General features: G+C 43.5%; 1 protein-coding gene across 7 annotated transcripts in view; it reads left to right on the forward strand.

Annotated features, from left to right (window-relative positions):
- Nucleotides 1-2721: 2721 nt before the first annotated feature.
- The window catches only part of CDC42BPB (CDC42 binding protein kinase beta), a 181788-nt gene continuing 167426 nt past the window's right edge, over nt 2722-17083 (forward strand). For 4 of the 7 annotated variants that reach the window (XM_060263093.1, XM_060263094.1, XM_060263096.1 and 1 more), the window contains exon 1: nt 3170-3412. In XM_060263093.1, coding sequence (XP_060119076.1) covers nt 3235-3412 — 178 coding nt within the window. In that variant the 5' untranslated portion in view covers nt 3170-3234. Of the gene's footprint in view, nt 3413-17083 lie in introns of all 7 variants that reach the window. The other 3 variants (XM_060263092.1, XM_060263095.1, XM_060263091.1) reach the window with 2 other exon arrangements.

Below are 17083 nucleotides of genomic sequence, written 5' to 3' on the forward strand. Positions count from 1 at the left end.
CACCAAATCTTCTTCTGTCACCCTTTGAAGTACCACAAGATTCCTTTTTGGTGTTGCTGCAACAGAAGAACATGGAATCAGCAACTGGTGAGAGTCATGGCAACATCTCTGCTGGGAAAAGCTGCACCTGTTAAATTTTGGCCTCACAGCTTTTCTGGCGGGTCTCCTCCACGGCACAGGGAGACCCGCCAAAAAACAAAAGCAAAACCTTTCTGGTACACCATCTATGGCTTTGATTGGCTACAGGGTTTTTCATCACACAGATAATAATCTAATTCCTTAAGATATTTATTTATTTATTTATTTTAGTATATTTCTATTCTGCCCGTTCCCCGTACGGCTCAGGGCAGAGTACAACATATGATAAAACAATAAAATACAATTAAAACATTCTATAAACAGACAACTCAACTCATTCCTTTTGGCATTAAAATTCAAACAATAGTATCAATTCCTATTATTAACTTTTCTGCTGCACAACCTTTAGACAGGTAGGTAACACACTTTGTCACCACACAGATAATCATTTCTCTTATCATATCTGAAGAATGAGCAGTGACTCATCAAAGCTCCTCCCCTGCCACAAATTTTGTTAATCTTTAAGGTGCTCCGGGATTCTTGCTTTTTTCTGCTGCTACAGATAGACTAACACAGTTACCCATCTTGATCTATTACAGGGGTGGCCAAACTGTGGCTCTTTCACACATATTGCATGGCTCTCAAAAACCCCACTGCCCCATTGGCCTGTGGTTTGAAGAATGCATTTAAAGTTAACATGGCTTTCTTTCCATCTCTCCCTCCCTCCTCTCTCCCCCATCTATTTACTTTCTTCCCACCTTTCCTTCCTGTCTTGCGGTTCTCAAACATCTGCCTTCCATGTCTTGAGGCTCTCAAACATCTGAATTTATTCTATGTGGCTCTCACCTTAAGCAAGTTTGGCCACCCCTGATCTATTATCATATAATAACACCTTATATTAATAATCTTTCATTAGTGTTGGAATGTGAGATAAAATAATAATAGAAAAAATAGGTGCTTGATCATGATAAGTTATGCATTATAAAGAAATTTAATTACTTGAGGCGATTATCATTCCGAATTCTTTTTTTCACAGTCTCTGATCTCACTGATTGGAAGAAGCCTCAGAGGTGCTGACAGGAATCCCAATATTCTGCTTTATATGTCTCTGTGTGTGTTTCCTTCCCTCCCTCCCAACCAAAATTATTTTACCCCGGCGGGACGGAATAGTGTTGGGTGAGTCAGTCAGTGAGCCAGTGTTTATTATAACAGTCATAGACCAGGTAAAGAGCACAAATCTATCAGTAATAAAAAATACAAATCTGCCAAAGGCAGACTGCTAAAATACATGTCCCTATAATAAAATAACCTTAAAATTTAGCCACCCTGAGCCTGCCTCGGCGGGGAGGGCGGGATATAAATAAAGTATTATTATTATTATTATTAAATATAGATAAAATTTGAGTACCTAACAGTAGTTACTTGTAATAACTCCACAAAGTCTACACTGGGGTGGCCAAACTTGCTTAATGTAAGAGCCAAATTACGGCTGCCAAGCCCCTGGTTCAGCCAGGGTTTCCCCCACCCAAGAGGTTCCCAACCCACCAGCCCACATTAGGCCAGTGGGGGGAACCTTCCCCATGTCGTTGGCACGATGACATCACCCGGAAGTGACATCATTGCGCTGGTACTGATGCACGGTGGCCGCTCTAGGAGAGCCAGTTTGGTGTAATGGTTAAGTGTGCGGACTCTTATCTGGGAGAACCGGGTTTGATTCCCCGCTCCTCCACTTGCAGCTGCTGGAATGGCCTTGGGTCAGCCATAACTCTGGCAGAGGTTGTCCTTGAAAGGGCAGCTGCTTGTAAGAGCCCTCTCCAGCCCCACCCACCTCACAGGGTGTCTGTTGCGGAGGAGGAAGGTAAAGGAGATTGTGAACCGCTCTGAGACTCTTCGGAGTGGAGGGCGGGATATAAATCCAATATCTTCTTCTTCTTCTAGGCATTTCTGGGAAACCTCTACAGTTTTCCTAGACGCTCTAGCCATTTGGGAGGGGGAACTCTGTGGTACAATAGGCCGGAGAGCAGAGGGGACTTGACAACCCTAAGCCACATAGAATAAATGTCAGATGTTTGAGGACCATAAGACAAGAACACCAGATGCTTTAGACCCACAAGACAGGGAGAGAGAGGTAGAAAGAAAGCAACTTTAACTTTAAATGTATTCTCCAAGCTGGCCAATGTGGTGGTGGAGGCTTTAAGAGCCACACAGCCTGTGTGAAATGTTGCTCCCGAGTCACAGTTTGGCCACCCCTGGTCTACACCAAAAGAGCAGGCGCCTATAATTTAAAACTATTCTTCTGCTTGATGACTTGGGCGCAAAGCCTAGCCGTCACTCTAGCAATTGCTGATACATCATCCACCAGCGGCTGGGCTAGTCTGGAATCTGCGCTGCAGAAACGAAAGGCGCGCTTCGGTTTTCCCAGCTTGAGCCACTGGCGAATCTGCCGCGGACTTGCCCGAACGGTGACAGCATCGCCGTCGTGAGATTCCTGGCAAAACTACGGCAAGCGGCTTAGGCCTAATTGCCTCCGGCTTCTCCCCAGCCCACTCATCCGCCTTCCCTTTCCCTCTCCCCCACCTCGATCCCAGACGCCAGTGCGCGGGAAGGGGTGGGGGGGACGCCGCCGCCGGCCTTAGTGACGGTGGGCGTCGCTCTGAGGGGAGAGGCTCTGGGCGGCCGAAGGGCTCCTCCGCCTCAGCCCAGCCTCGCTCAGTGTGACCCATCCAGAGGCAGGCCGAGGCGCGCTTCCTCCTCCTCCTCGGCGGTTGCCAGGCGAAGCGAGAGGGGCGGGGCTGAAGGGAGGGACCGGCCCATGGACCAGCCGGGCCTGGAGCTGAGCCTGAAGGAGCCCAAGAAGAAGAAGAAGCCGCTGCTGCTGCTGCTGGGGGAGGCCGGCCGAAATGCTGGCGTAGCGGCCGAGCCGAGCCGCGGGGGCCTTCGGCGCTGAGGGAGGAGGAGGAGAAGGAGAGGCCGGCCAGGCAGATGCCGCTGCCCTGAGCCTGAGGCGGCGGCCGGGCAGCAGCTGCGGCGCCTCCTCCCTCCCTCCTCCCTTCCCCTTCCCTCTCCTCCCTCTTTCCCTTCCTTCCCCGGCTTCTCTCCCAGCGCGGCCTTCTTCTTCCCCCCCCTGCCTGGACGGACCGCGCCGCCGCCGCCACCATGTCGGCCAAGGTGCGGCTGAAGAAGCTGGAGCAGCTGCTGCTGGACGGGCCGCGGCGCCACGAGAGCGTCCTGAGCGTGGAGGCGCTCCTCGACCTCCTGGTCGGCCTCTACACCGAGTTCAGCCGCGACTCGCCGCTCCGACGGGACAGGCTCGTCTCCGACTTCCTCGAGTGGGGTGAGGACGGGGTGGGTAGTGGGAGAGAAGCGGCTGGAGGGAGCCGGGCACGATGAAGAAGATGATTTATATCCCGCCTTCCACTCTAAATCTCAGAGTGGCTCACAATCTCCTTTATCTTCCTCCCCCACAACAGACGCCCTGTGAGGTGGGTGGGGCGGAGAGGGCTCTCCCAGCAGCTGCCCTTTCAAGGACAGCTCTTCGAGATTTATGGCTGATCCAAGGCCATTCCAGCAGCTGCAAACAGAGGAGTGGGGAATCAAACCTGGTTCTTCCAGACAAGAGTCGGCGCACTTAATCACTATACCAAACTGGCTCTCAAGAGGCCTCCAGAGGCGGAGAGGAAAGACGGATTCTCTGGTGTGTCTGGTGGAAAGACACAGGGAAATAGTGTATGTGTTTGTGACTTGGGAAGGCCTAGCTAGGAAGGACAAGAAGGGGCTGCAAGACCTGTCAGATATCATTTAGGGGTGGGTGGTAAGTGGAAGAAGCGTTGGGAGGGCAGCCAGGCACAAGCAGAAGAGAGGAGAGATTCATAGATGTGCATTTGGGAAGACAATATTTTCCTCAGTGGGGTGTGTGTGGAAAGGGCACACACCAGTGTTCCCTCTAAGCTGAGTTACTGTGAGCTAGCTCACAGGTTTTTTTAGCCTCTGGCTCACACATTTTTATCCTAGCTCAGGAAAAACTGCCCCAGAACAAATAAATTCATGCAGTAGCTCACAGCTTTAATGGTAATAGCTCACAAAGTAGAATTTTTGTTCACAAGACTCCACAGACTAGAGGGAGTATTGGTGCACACCTGTCACATAATAACATCTGGGGGCAGAGAGAGAGAGGGGAAGTAATGTAGGAAAGTTTTGGAGTGAGCGGAAAGGTCTGCTTTAGAGCATGCTGCTTGAGGTTGGGAGAATCTAAAATTTCAGATGGCTGGTGGGTATCACAGCTTCATGAGCAAGGATAGCTCATCTTCGGGGGGGGGGGGACTAATGTGAAAGGAAGAGCAAGGTGATATTGGATTTATATCCTGTCATCCACTCCGAATCTCAGAGCACAATCTCCTTTATCTTCCTCCCCCACAACAGACACCCTGTGAGGTGGGTGGGGCTGAGAGAGCTCTCACAGAAGCTGCCCTTTCAAGGACAACTCTGCAAGAGCTATGGCTGACCCAAGGCTATTCCAGCAGGTGCAAACGGAGGAGTGGGAAATCAAACCTGGTTTTCCCACTTAACCACTACACCAAACTGGCTCTCAACAGGAGTGAAGCCTGGTGTTTAGGGACAGTTTTCTTCTTGAGTGGGTAGCTGAGACCTGCGTGTTGTATAGGTGGGAAATGAGGAAGGCATTAGTGACTCGAGTAGGAAAAGCCAGGAGCTGGAAGAGCAGTGTAACACCTCCAGTCATATGATCAATAATGTGGAGGCAGCATCATGGCCTATTGATTAGGAGTGGTGACAACAATGGGGATGAGTTGGGGAGGAGAAGAAAGAGACAGATGAATGAGTGTGGAGGCATGGAGGGATAGCAGAGGCATTGTTGGATTTTGGGAACAGGCCACAGAATGTTTTCAGATTATTAAAGATTAACTCCTTTAAATTCCTGATTTTAAGATGGGGGAGGTCCTGAACAGCAGTAGTTTTCTTTCAGCAGGCACTTGCAGGATTTGGAACAAGGTGGTAGGGTAGGGGAGATGCCATCACCCAGGAAATGGTGGATTGAGCCTTGTAAGCAAATATGTGTTGTTCTGGGGCATCTCAAAGGTAAGAGTTCTGAATTGAGTGGGTAGGCCTGCCATGGGGTTCATCAGCATGCATGGCTTGTCATGAGGTAGGGAAATGTTGAATGAAGGACTGGGTGGGGTAAGTATTGACTCACAAACAAAGGCGCTGTGGATATGACGCAGAGGATGACAGTGCTGTGTTATTCAAGAGTGAAAAGAATCCTGCTTCTGGGCTAGTGTAGGTCTGGATTTGGCCTAGGCAAGAACAAGAACTAACTGATAATTAGGGTCAAGGAAAGGAAAATTAATCATACCTTATAGTCAGAACTGTAAATTGGGGGGGGGGGGGTTTGTGTAAACATTGTGTTGGAATATCTTGGCTGTTATGTAGTAAGAGCTTAAATCGAGGCAGGAATTGGGAATATAGTACTGATCTGTATTGAATTGTGATATGTAGGCAGAACATGACACCACGAAGATGTAGTAGAATGGGGGATAGATAGTGGTGCCCATGTGCCACTTGATCCACTCATAACAGAATTGGATGGTCTGTTGGGAGAGATCTAGGATGAGTTCAGAAATAGTTTCGTATCAGTTGTCTAGGTGATAGAGCTTTCTTTCCCCCATCTATTTCAGTGCTTGCATTTATTATTTTTTGAGAGGTGGGGGGAGCAGGATGCCTCTGAAGCACTGAGTACACTAAAAATTGATTTCCTAATGTGGGGAGCAAATAGTAGCATTTTGGTGCAAGAAGGAGCTGTGGCTCAAGTGGTAGAGCATCTCTCCTTAACAGGGACCTGAGACACTGGAGAGCAGCTGCTAGTTTGAGTAGGCAATACTGACCTTGATGGGTCATTGGTGTCATTCTGTATAAGGTAGATTTACTTGTTTGTGTAAAATAAGCTGTTGTATCTAATGGCCCATTTGATTTTGAGATTCAGGCTTGGGCATTAGAATAACACTGTTTGGTCTGAATTTCACAGCTGTTGCAGGTACATATTAAGAGCTTTAAGGATTCTCCCTCATACCTTTATGTGCTGTCTAAATTGTGAGAATAAAGAAAATGGTACTTCAACAGTGGTGCCAGTGTGATGTAGTGGTTACATGTGGGGGACTCTAATCTGGAGAACTGGGTTTGATTCCCCACTCCTCCTCCATATGAAGCCTGCTGGGTGACCTTGGGCCAGTCACAGTTCTCTCAGAACTCTCTCAGCCCCACCTGCCTCACAAAGTGTCTGTTGTGAGGAGAGGAAGCTGTTCTGAAAGTTCTTAAGGTACAGAAAAGCGGAGTTATAAAAACCAGCTCTTCTTTTTCTTTGTTGACAGAAGGAAGAGCCTGTCATTCCCTGCATATGCAGCATTTCCCATTAAGGCAACAGTCTGTGTTTTTTTTATTCCTGAGTAGAATTGCACAACCCCTTACCTTGGGGAGGGGGCAGCTAAATGGATCCAGGTCACTTTTAGACTTGAACTTCCTGGAAAGTTGCCACCGAATTAGTTTCCTGGATTTCTGAATAAATTTGTGAGCATGGTAGCAGAGAGCTTTGCATGCTTGGAAGTTTGCAGCTGGTAGACTCCACGTTGGGAACTTAAGAGGTGTACTGCTGGATTAGATGAATGGTCCATCTAGTTCAGTGTTCTGTTTTCACACAGTGGCCAGCCATTTGTCTGGACGTGCCAACAAATGGCATAGGAAGCTCTAATGTTGCCTTCCAGTACTGGTTTTACTTCCTCTGGATGTGGAGGTTCTCTTCAGATATTATGGCTATTGATTGATGCATCTAGCCACCATTAATTTCTCTAATCCTCTTTTAAAGCCATCTAAGCTCATGACCATCACTATATTAGTAGTGAATCCCTTGAGCCATGTGGAAAGGTGGGATATAAATGCTTCAGGAAGTTCTTCCTGAATGTATTGTCCATTTGATTTGTTGTGTGTCTTTGAGTTGTAGTATTGGGGGAGAGAGGATTTTCTATCCACTTTTTTCATTTTGTGCAAAATATTTTAAACCTCTGTCTGACCATGTCCTCTCTTATTTGTCTTTTTTCTAAATTGAAAAAGCCTCAGATCGGTATGTTTCCTACTAAGAAAGGCTGATCTGTCTCCTTAATCATCTTGGTTGTCTAGGCTGTGCATTATGTTAAAATACACAATCAGACATGCATGTGGTATTCCAAGTGAGTCTGCACCATAGATCTATAAGGGGCGTTACAATATTGGCTTTTTTCCTCTTCAGCTTTTTTTGTAATAATCCCAGCCAAGTTGCTTGCCTTTTTCACAGTTGCCACACATTATATTCCTCAAGCTGCTACAACCTCAATATATCTCTCACTTAGTTACTGCCAGTTCAGACACCTGCTCAGCACATATTTAAATTTAGGATCTTTCGCTCCAGTGTACATCATGTGGCACATACCTGCACTGAGTTTCATTTACCATGTTATTGCCCACTCACACAATTTGGAGTGGTCCTCTTGGAAGATCTACTTCTCAGTCTGTTGTGATTTGGTGTCCACTACAGATTGGGCCACTACATTGTTCACCCTCAAGATCTATATACAATTATACAAAGTGATATCATCTGCCAGCTCTTCAACAAACCAGTCTTGAAGCAAGAATAAGCCTGCTTAGGGGTGTGTGAGGGGATCCTTCCTGTGATATGGTTTGTGGTTGGGACTCAGTGGCTGGCTGGTTTAGGCTAAAGATTTGGTCCTTTAGAATTTGCTTGCATCTGAGATGTCACAGCTGAAACCTGCATGTGTTGTGGGAATTATAGCCAATATTTTTTGTGTAAACATACTGCAAGATGAGCCATTTTTGCTGATGATTGTACTGTATTCTGAATGTTTTGTTTGTTAATTTTACACTGCCTAGATCATAGGAGACTAGATGTGGTAAAGAGACTGCAAATGACATTGCAAGTAAAAAATACGGCACCAGAGTATCTGTGGCCTGATGCCAGTCCGAGTTTAGCCTGAAATGTCGAATTAATCCCATGACCCTTCTCAGTGTGTTCCACCTGAAATGGGTGGAGCAGAGGAAAGGAGAAGCAGGCACTCGAGTTCCGCTCATTTGCCAGTACTTGGTGTTTCATTCCCCCCCCCCCCCCCGACTTTTGTTGTTAAGGGTGTGAATATGGGAGACCAAGTGTCCGAAGGAATAAGGAGGCTCTGGAAAATTGTCCTGCAATTTTGCGACAGCCTTATAGCATGGTGTTAAGCACACTGACAATAAAAAGCATACTGCAGGTTTAAATATCTGACCTAGGGGAAGAGCATTTAGACAGGTAATGTTTAAAGAATTGCTCCTGGAAGGGGACTTGTGAGTTGTACCAACACTTGTAAGTTGTACCAAGTCAGTGTGGTATTCTGAAATGCTGGGCAGCATGTGTTTGTTTCTATAATGTGTATATTGGTCCAAAGTAAATGATTTGGTTACTTTTGCCTTGATCAAGATTTACTGCTAAGGGTAACAGACTTTAGTGGTATAAGTTGTGGGAACGGGAAGTTACATTTAGGACTGTCAAGGTACATATTGACAAAGTGGGATGTGGCTCATGAAAGCTTATGCCACAATAAATTCATTAGTTCAAGGTGCCCACAGGGCTACTTATTGTAACATGCATATTTCTGTGTGTGTTTTTTTTCAAAATTCTCTGTTTCCTTCTGTGCGTTGGTTATGATTTGGTTTCTTTGGAAGGAGGTTTGTTTTTCATAGAAGCATAACTTTCATAGGCCTGGCTGCATGTGGATTGTGGTGGAGAAAGCGGGTGTCTTGCTAATGTAAATATGTACTCTTAATAACACACAGTAATGCACTAAAATGTGAGAGCAGCTGGTTCTCCATTCCTGTAGGGAGTATTGCTCTTTGTTATACGTTAACCAGCTAAGAGGATTCACTTCCTGGAGTCATCTGCTGACGTCAGTAATAAGATTGCCAACTGAATAATTAAAACGCTTCCCCAACATCTGCTTTAGAAACCCAAAGCACTGATGAGTTGTTTGGTGTGGGTGTATAGTATGTCTCCATTAAAGCAAGTTCTCTAGCTATATTTGCATAAGCCTGTTGGTGCTTATTAAGTGCCGTACATGGTGTAGTTGCATGAAGGTGTGTGTAACCCACACTACTGTGGGTAGGTCATTTCCCTGTGTACTCTTTGAAAGAGGGAATTATTGACAGGTGTGTTTTCTGGAACTGAGTGCTTTTGGGTTCTGCTCCCAGTGGAATAACCTCCATGTTGTCAGTTGGAATGTTTTAGAAAAATGGTGTATGGCCATTACTGTAATAAGTACTCACCATAGTTCTAGAAGCATTAGCAAAAAGATTGGTGACTTTGTGAAAAAAGAGCTGGCAATAATTTATTTATGGATTAATAAATTATTCCATATATCGCATGTCTCATCACAAAGCCGCAAGGGAGATATGTTAAATTTCCTGTTACACTGATTGAACCTGAATTTGCCCTCTCCTTGGCCAATGAAAGGCAGTTTGTCTAAAATGGCCTCAATAGAGGCTATATTCTGTTGTAGAACTTTACGTTATAATGTTTTCTAGGTCACTCTAGTAAAGCTGGCAGCCAAATCCTATAAGTGCTGGCAAAAAAAAAATTACTCTTTGAAGTTTTGTATTTTAGTCAGCATCCTGAGGTTTGTTTGGATTACGGGTCTTGATGTTTAAGAAGTTTTAAAGATGATCTCTGTCTCTGGTGGTCACCTTGGTGAAAAGGGGTGTGTGTGCATGTATTTCTTGGTTGACATTATTGTGCTTAATGTTGTGATTCCTCTAACTTTTCTCTGTCTTTATGCCTGCAAGCGTTTTGTGTAATGCTTTGCGTAGAACAAGCCTCCTGGTGTGTAACTCTTTGAATTGTTACATTGGCCCAATGCTATGAATTCAGCTGCAGTCATGCAGAGAGACCCTGTAGACGCTTGCCTTGCATAGCAGATCGGTCTGTTTGTCTGTCTGTTTATCTGTCTATCTGTCTCTTGAAATATGTGTGTGTTACCATCTAGTGCTACAGGTGATATTTAAATTGCTATTAAAAATTGTACTAAAATAGTTGGGGAAAAGCTGAAGTATACTTCTGGTGCAAGTTCTTCTTAAGGGAAACTTGAGTTATTTCTGTGACTTTTTTTCCTTTTAAGGTGTGAAGTTATTAAATATTCTGAACTGTGTCAGCACATGACTTTACAACTACTGGTACTTGTGACAGATTTTTGTAGCGGGAAAATCTTTCTGCTCTTAAAGAAGCATACTAGAGTCAAAGGGTAGTTCTCTGCCCAAGCAATTAACTCGGACCCCTGATGTTCTGGTAGTGCCCCGGAAGGATACAGGTATGGCTTTTCCATTGGCCCCTTGTCCAATTTAATCACCATCTAGGTCTGAAGTGAACCCCTGAGGTCCTCAGTGCCAGTGGGTTGGCTTCCATTGTTTGGGGCCAAGTACGGTCCTCCCCGCTCCTTTCTGTTTGCTGGCGCATCAGTGTCTTCACAGGTGGATGTTGAGTCTTTTTCTAGCACTTAGGCCAAAAGCTCACCTACCCTGATATAGACATCTTGTTAATATGCCTTATGGCAGAATTCACCAAGATTGTATCGCATATAATCTTGGCACTGTTAGCAAGTAGTTGAGTGTTAATTCATGTGTGCATTGTATTATTGAGGTAATTTGTATACTGCCTTTCAGCCTTGTCTCAATGCAGTATGTACCTGGTTTAGGTAGTTTATAAGATCCCAGAGGCATCATCTTTGGGACTGCCAGCAGCATCCTTTAAAATTAGGGGTGTTGAACTCATTTGTTACAAGGGCTGGATTTTACACCAATGGGCCTTTCCATGCATGTCATAAAATGTAATGCCAGATAGCGAAGATAATAGATTTATAAAGGATATGGATAAACACAGTTAAATATATTATTCTTAACTTAAAATACAAACATGCTTAAAACTCTTGTGATATTTATTTAAAATGGAAAGGTGGGGGGATAGTGGGATCTGGCAATGCAGTTTTAAAATAAAACATCAAGAAAAAGCACAGGGATCACAGCAGAAAGTAAAAATATAAGCTAAAAATATAAAATGCTCTGACCCTAGGAAAACATGAAATGGTGGGGCATTGCAAACTTCTCTCCCCCCACTTCCCTTGGATCAACTCAGATTGGTGATGGCTCTCCAGTGTAGTATCCTCCTTTGGCTGTGGATTCCCAGGTTAGAGTACTCACTAGGTACCAGTTCTCAGGTCCATTCAGCAGAGACAAGCTGGCTCAAAGCATCAAACCTTTAGATGCATGGAGCTTCAACTGGCCATAAACACTGAAAAAGTGAAACTCCACTCCAAAGTTGCAAGGAAAACATGGGACTTAATTTTTAATTTAACTTAATTTGCGATTTATACCCTGCTGTATCCCGCAAGTGGGGTCAGGGCAGTTTACAACATTAAAACATTACAATAACAATAAATGAGGCATATCAAAATTAAACTATCTCATAAATATAATACATATAAATTAAATCAAAATGGATAGATTTTTCATTCAGGTCCCTGGGCCCAGATAGACCAGTCTATTGGGGAGCAAAGCCTTTAATGGAAAATTCATTCCACATTTTCTTTGCAGCTGTGCAAAACTTAAGTACAAGACTGTGATTCTGTGGTGGTGATGTTTTATAAGCACTGATTAGAAGAAATGAAGATCCCCTATCTTCCCTTTTGAATGGGTTAACATATGGACATTGAGAAGGCATAGAACCGGCAGACTTATGGACAGGGATAGTGTGGGGGTAAAAGATATATATTTTTAAGGGTGAGTGATCTGTACCCTGCAATTCATGATGTAACTGTTGATTCCAGTTCACGACTTAGCACTTTTACCTGACTGGCACAGAAAACCCAAGTGCAACTTACGCAGAACGATGATTGACTCAGTCAGGGCAGTTTCCATAATATTTAATACAGCTGTCACAAAATTGAAAATTAAAACCTCACAAATGTCCTTTTGTGGCGAGGAAAGAAGTATTAACAGATTCCTTCCTTTGGTAGTCAATTGAGGTCAATAGTGCGAGTTTTGACTTGAACTGCCACTTCACATTCTTTCATACCTGGCTTATGGTATTGCAGTTGGTCAATAAATTTCCCAGCTGTAGCAAAGCAAATAGAAGCAAGACTGTGAAGGGTGATACGTGTGTTTACAAACGTTCTCCTGGCAAGCCATTTATTATAAGCAACTGTAGTTAAACTAATTTCTGTGCACTTTAGAGACCCAAGTAAGAGCTAATATATCAGTGTCTCTTATTTCTGTGGCTGAAGACATGTCCCTTTCATCCTACTTAATAACCCATTGCATAGCCTCATAATTTATCTATTCATCTGTGATGATCAGCTTTTGTCCTCAGGTGAGCGCTCTAATGCTACAAGACTATCTGGGCTGCTTCATTCATGGCAGCTGCTAAGAATTAGTGGCAAAGCTGTCTTTGCAGTATAAACAGACACGGCTATATGCAAAGTCAAATAATGATGCAAAGTTTGAAACCTTCTCTTGTGCCATCCTTGTTTTAAATTAATGCTGACTTTGTCATGTGGGTAAACATGTACAGAGCAAAATAACATGGGCGCATATGTAGTTTCATGATCAGGGCAGGTTTGTTTAAATCATGGCTTAAATTAAATGAAAAAAGTTTCTTGATCTGCATTTCATCATTTCCTGAGCAAGCATGCATGTCATGGTTGCTGTATTTCTAAGCAACTATTTCAAATCTTTATGCTACCCTGATACCTTATCTGAAAGTTTTGATGATGCTGGCCCCCATGCCTTTTGTACAGCAGAGCTGATAATCTGCCTAGCAGAACAATTATAAAACTCTGGATTTCTGTTTATCTGTATACACATAAGGACATAAGAAGAGCCATGCTGGATCAGACCAGTGGTCCATCTAGTCCAGCATCTGGTCTCATACAGTGGTCAGCCAGTTACTCCAGAGGGCCAGCCATAGGCCCCAGAGGCCAAAGCCTTCCCCTGATGTTGCCTCCTGGCACTAATATTTGGAAGTTTATTACCTCTGAATGTGGAGATTCTCTTTAATCACCATGACTAGTAGCCCTGATAGACATGGCCTCCATGAAATCTGTCCAGTCCTCTTTTAAAGCTGTCTGTATTGGGGACACAAAGTAAGTTCACTCTGTTTAAAGCTAAGCATCCAGAACTTTTCAGGAGGAAGGGTCAGTGCTCCTCTGTGACAAGTAAATGTCCATGCTGTTTGACTAATAGTTTAAACAAGCCAAAAATCTGTGTCCTTCTGGTAATGCTTGACCTCAACATTCATATATTTTGCCCCAAGTGTTTTGTTCTACAGAGACAAGCAGGCTTAAACTCAATATGTGTGTTAGTCATGGATGTAGTTCTAAAGGATTTAGTATATGTTTGTGTTGCATTCAGATACTGTTTTAAACTGACAGGTTATATAATTCTGTTTAACAATCTGATTTTTAGGGTTTTTAAAATATCTGTATTCACCCTTTTCTGTTCATTGTTGAGAAATGTAGTTTACATTGTTTTTGTTACAGGTTTTGTCCTTTTCCAGGCATTTCACTGTTTCTTCTGTTCTAGAATTATGCTCTCCCCTCTGCTTTGGTCTATCAAATCTGCATCCCTTTAGCCATTTCCCTTCATTGTATTCTGTATCTTCACTTCTGTGCTCTGTGCAGTATCTCACCTGCAGCATCTGTCCACCAAACTTTTCTTTGTGTGTAAAACAGTACCCAAGAGTTCCATATAAAGAGTGTATGTTGAGATTCCAGGCATTAGTAGATCAACTGCTGATTGTGAAGAGCTTTTATGCTAATTAGAGGCAAGGTAGGAAATGTGAGTGACAATCAAAATGTGAGAGATAGGAATGAGGTAAGGAGGCTTGTAAGTGATCAGGGTTCATACCATAATAGTTTGACATTTTCTTTACAGTGGCCTATGAATCCTTCTTTCTCACATCTTCCTTTCTACAAATGTGCTCATGCATTCCTGTAAAGATCTTAGTACCTAAAGCATGGACAAATCAGAACATTTTCTGGTGTCATAAATAGTGTGGTTTTATTTTGCGTATTTATTTTGACTACCATTTAATAAACAACATTTTAAAATTTTATGTCCCAATAGCAAGAAATACTTGAACTGAAATATTTGTTTGAAATGTTTATATGCCCTGAGGCAACTGTCTCTAGTGTGCTTTTGGTCCAAGTCCAGAGCTCTAATCTCTGAGCCCCAAGAATGTAGGGCTACCTACCCCTTGGGGATTTCACAGTATGTGTGGTTGTATTGCACTCCCCAAAAGTTTACAAATCAGTGAAACATATTTGAACTCTTTCTCTTTTCCTAGGGATAATAATCTAAAAAACATTAACTTCAACTGTGAAAAACAGTTATGTTGGCCTAGTGTTCTGTTTGCAGTGGCATCCATTCAGTGTTCTGAATTTTATGAAACAAAGAATCTTTAGAAACGGGAAATTTTGTGCAGAAAAATTAAGGACGGGAGAAAAATTTCTACACCTCTGCCTGAAATAATCTTTGCCAAAGATGTATGCAGAACTCTAGATTCTTTTCAGTGGCCAATGCTTCTGAAGAACATTTCATGCCAAGTTATTTCTGTAGGAATTGTCTCTGAACTGGATATTCTGCGATGTCAGGAATTCCATCCATGCAGAGTAATATTTGGCTCCTCTGAAGTGAGGCATGGGGTAAAAGGGATGGTCCAGTGGTTGTAAAACTTAAGTGGAAGTTATGATTTGGAGGTTCCTGTGTGATTCTTGTTCTCCTCTGCATTTTACTGCATAGATATAGAAACATTCACATGGTTTAGGTCAGGGGCTAGTAGCTCAAATGATGGCAAGGTTTGCTGCATCACATGAATGCAGTTTCTGTTTATTACTGAAGCACTGGCCTTTTAGCAGGTTGTAGCATGACATGGTGCCACACCTCTCTCCTGTTGATTTTAGTCTTCAGCCTAGTACCTGTTGCCTGGTACCTCTGCACTAAGCATGGCATTAGTGTGAGTGCCATGAGATATTTTCAGAAGCATAAGCATGTCAGTGGGGAGAAAAGCCAATCAGAACCTATCCCAGCTCATGTTTCATGCCCCTTACCATTCAGGTTGATTGTATATTTGTATTACCATAGTATCTCAGAAATGCTTAATGAAACTTTAAGAGAGATCATGATTTATGTTTGACTCTTATTGGTATCTGGATTGTCTGTAGAAGAGGAAACAAAATCATTACATATAAAGAAGGTGGGAAACCCATCCTTTTTTATATTTCCCTGGTGTGAAAATGAAGAAGATTCTGAGAGAGCAGGTATTTTCTTTATTGAACACATAGCTGATGCTTACACTGATATGTTGGGGGGGAAAAGATAGGAGGAAGTGTAGAGATGGTAACTAGTTCCTTAAGCTGTATTTCAGAAAGTTCCAGCTTCATGCTGGCACAAAAGAGACTTGGAAGGAGATGGAGTCTGAGAGGGGAAGAGGACATTTTGTGGCGCTCCGGAGGTCCTGGTCAATGTTCCCTCTAAGCTGAGTTAGCATGAGCTAGCTCACAGATTTTTGGCCTCCAGCTCACACATTTTTGTCTTAGCTCAGGAAGGTTGACCCCAAAGCACACTAATTTATGCAGTAGCTCACAACTTTAATGCCAGTAGCTCACAAAGTAGAATTTTTGCTCACAAGACTCTACAGCTTAGAGGGAACATTGGTCATGGTCCCTGGAATCATGGGCTGGTCTAGGGGGGAAAGTAGTGATTTGCTTGAGAAGTGCAAGAAAGAAGAAGGAGCAACAGAAAGAGGAGGGGAAAGAAGTGGCATTTTGGTTGGCTGAAGACTGAGAAGATAGCAAGTGGCAGTGCTCCTTGGTTGCAGAAAGTCTTTTTATATGTAAGGCCCCATAACCTCTTTGGATTTTGCGTATTTGCAGCTTGAGCCATATGATACTGAGATATTGATGAATCACTGTGGTATTTATTAATGGATATATCTTGGCTCTTTAACCATCATCTAAAAAGGCTGGGAAGCACTTGGATTTTCCTTGTTAATCTTTTCTGTAGTAAAAGTCTTGTTCTTTATAAAGTGAGCGATATTGATTTTTAGTCTTTCAAAGAGTTACTGCATCATGCTACTGAAATATTCAGTTTTAATGTGTAACATTGAATCACTGGCTGTTGCTGTTGATGAATGGCTCCTTGGCATGCAGTTTGACTGATCATGTCCAGACTGCTTCTTCACCCAAAGAGTGATTAGCACATGGAATTCAATGCCACAGAAGGTGGTGGCAACTACATGCAAGGACAGCTTCAAGAGGGGATTGGATAAACATGGAGCAGAGGTCCATCAGTGGTTATTAGCCACAAGGTATAGATGGAACTCTCTGTCTAGTTCAAGTGATGTTCTGTATTCTTGGTGCTGGGGGGGGCAACAGCGGGAGGGCTTCTAGTATCCTGACCCCACTGGTGGGCCTTTTGATGGCACCTGGTTTTTTGGCCAATGTGTGACATAGTGTTGGGCTGGATGGATCATTGGCCCGATCCAACATGGCTTCTCTTATGTTCTAGTCAAGTAATGGCTAATGCAAGGGCCAAAATCTTAAAATTCTTTTTTTATAGGTGAAATGTAAAAGTGCTCTCCTAACCTTATTCTTACAAATGTGGGGTTACTTCTGATGGTCCCCCCGCCCCCACCGCTGTCAAGTCACTGCTAATTCATGGCAGCTTTCAAGTCAAGAGGTGTTCAGCCATTGCCTGCCTCTACATCACAACTCTGTTATTCCTTGGAAATTTCCCATCCAAATACCAGCCAGGGTCAATCCTTCTTAGCGTCCAAGATCTGACAAGATCAGGGTAGCCTGGGCTGTCGCTGAATCATGTCTTAAGTGGTTGTTTGACAAGTTCTCCAGCAATGAGCAAAGTTGTAATAGGATAT

This window comes from Heteronotia binoei, chromosome 21 (genome assembly GCF_032191835.1).
Source record: "Heteronotia binoei isolate CCM8104 ecotype False Entrance Well chromosome 21, APGP_CSIRO_Hbin_v1, whole genome shotgun sequence".
Classification (NCBI taxonomy): domain Eukaryota; kingdom Metazoa; phylum Chordata; class Lepidosauria; order Squamata; family Gekkonidae; genus Heteronotia; species Heteronotia binoei.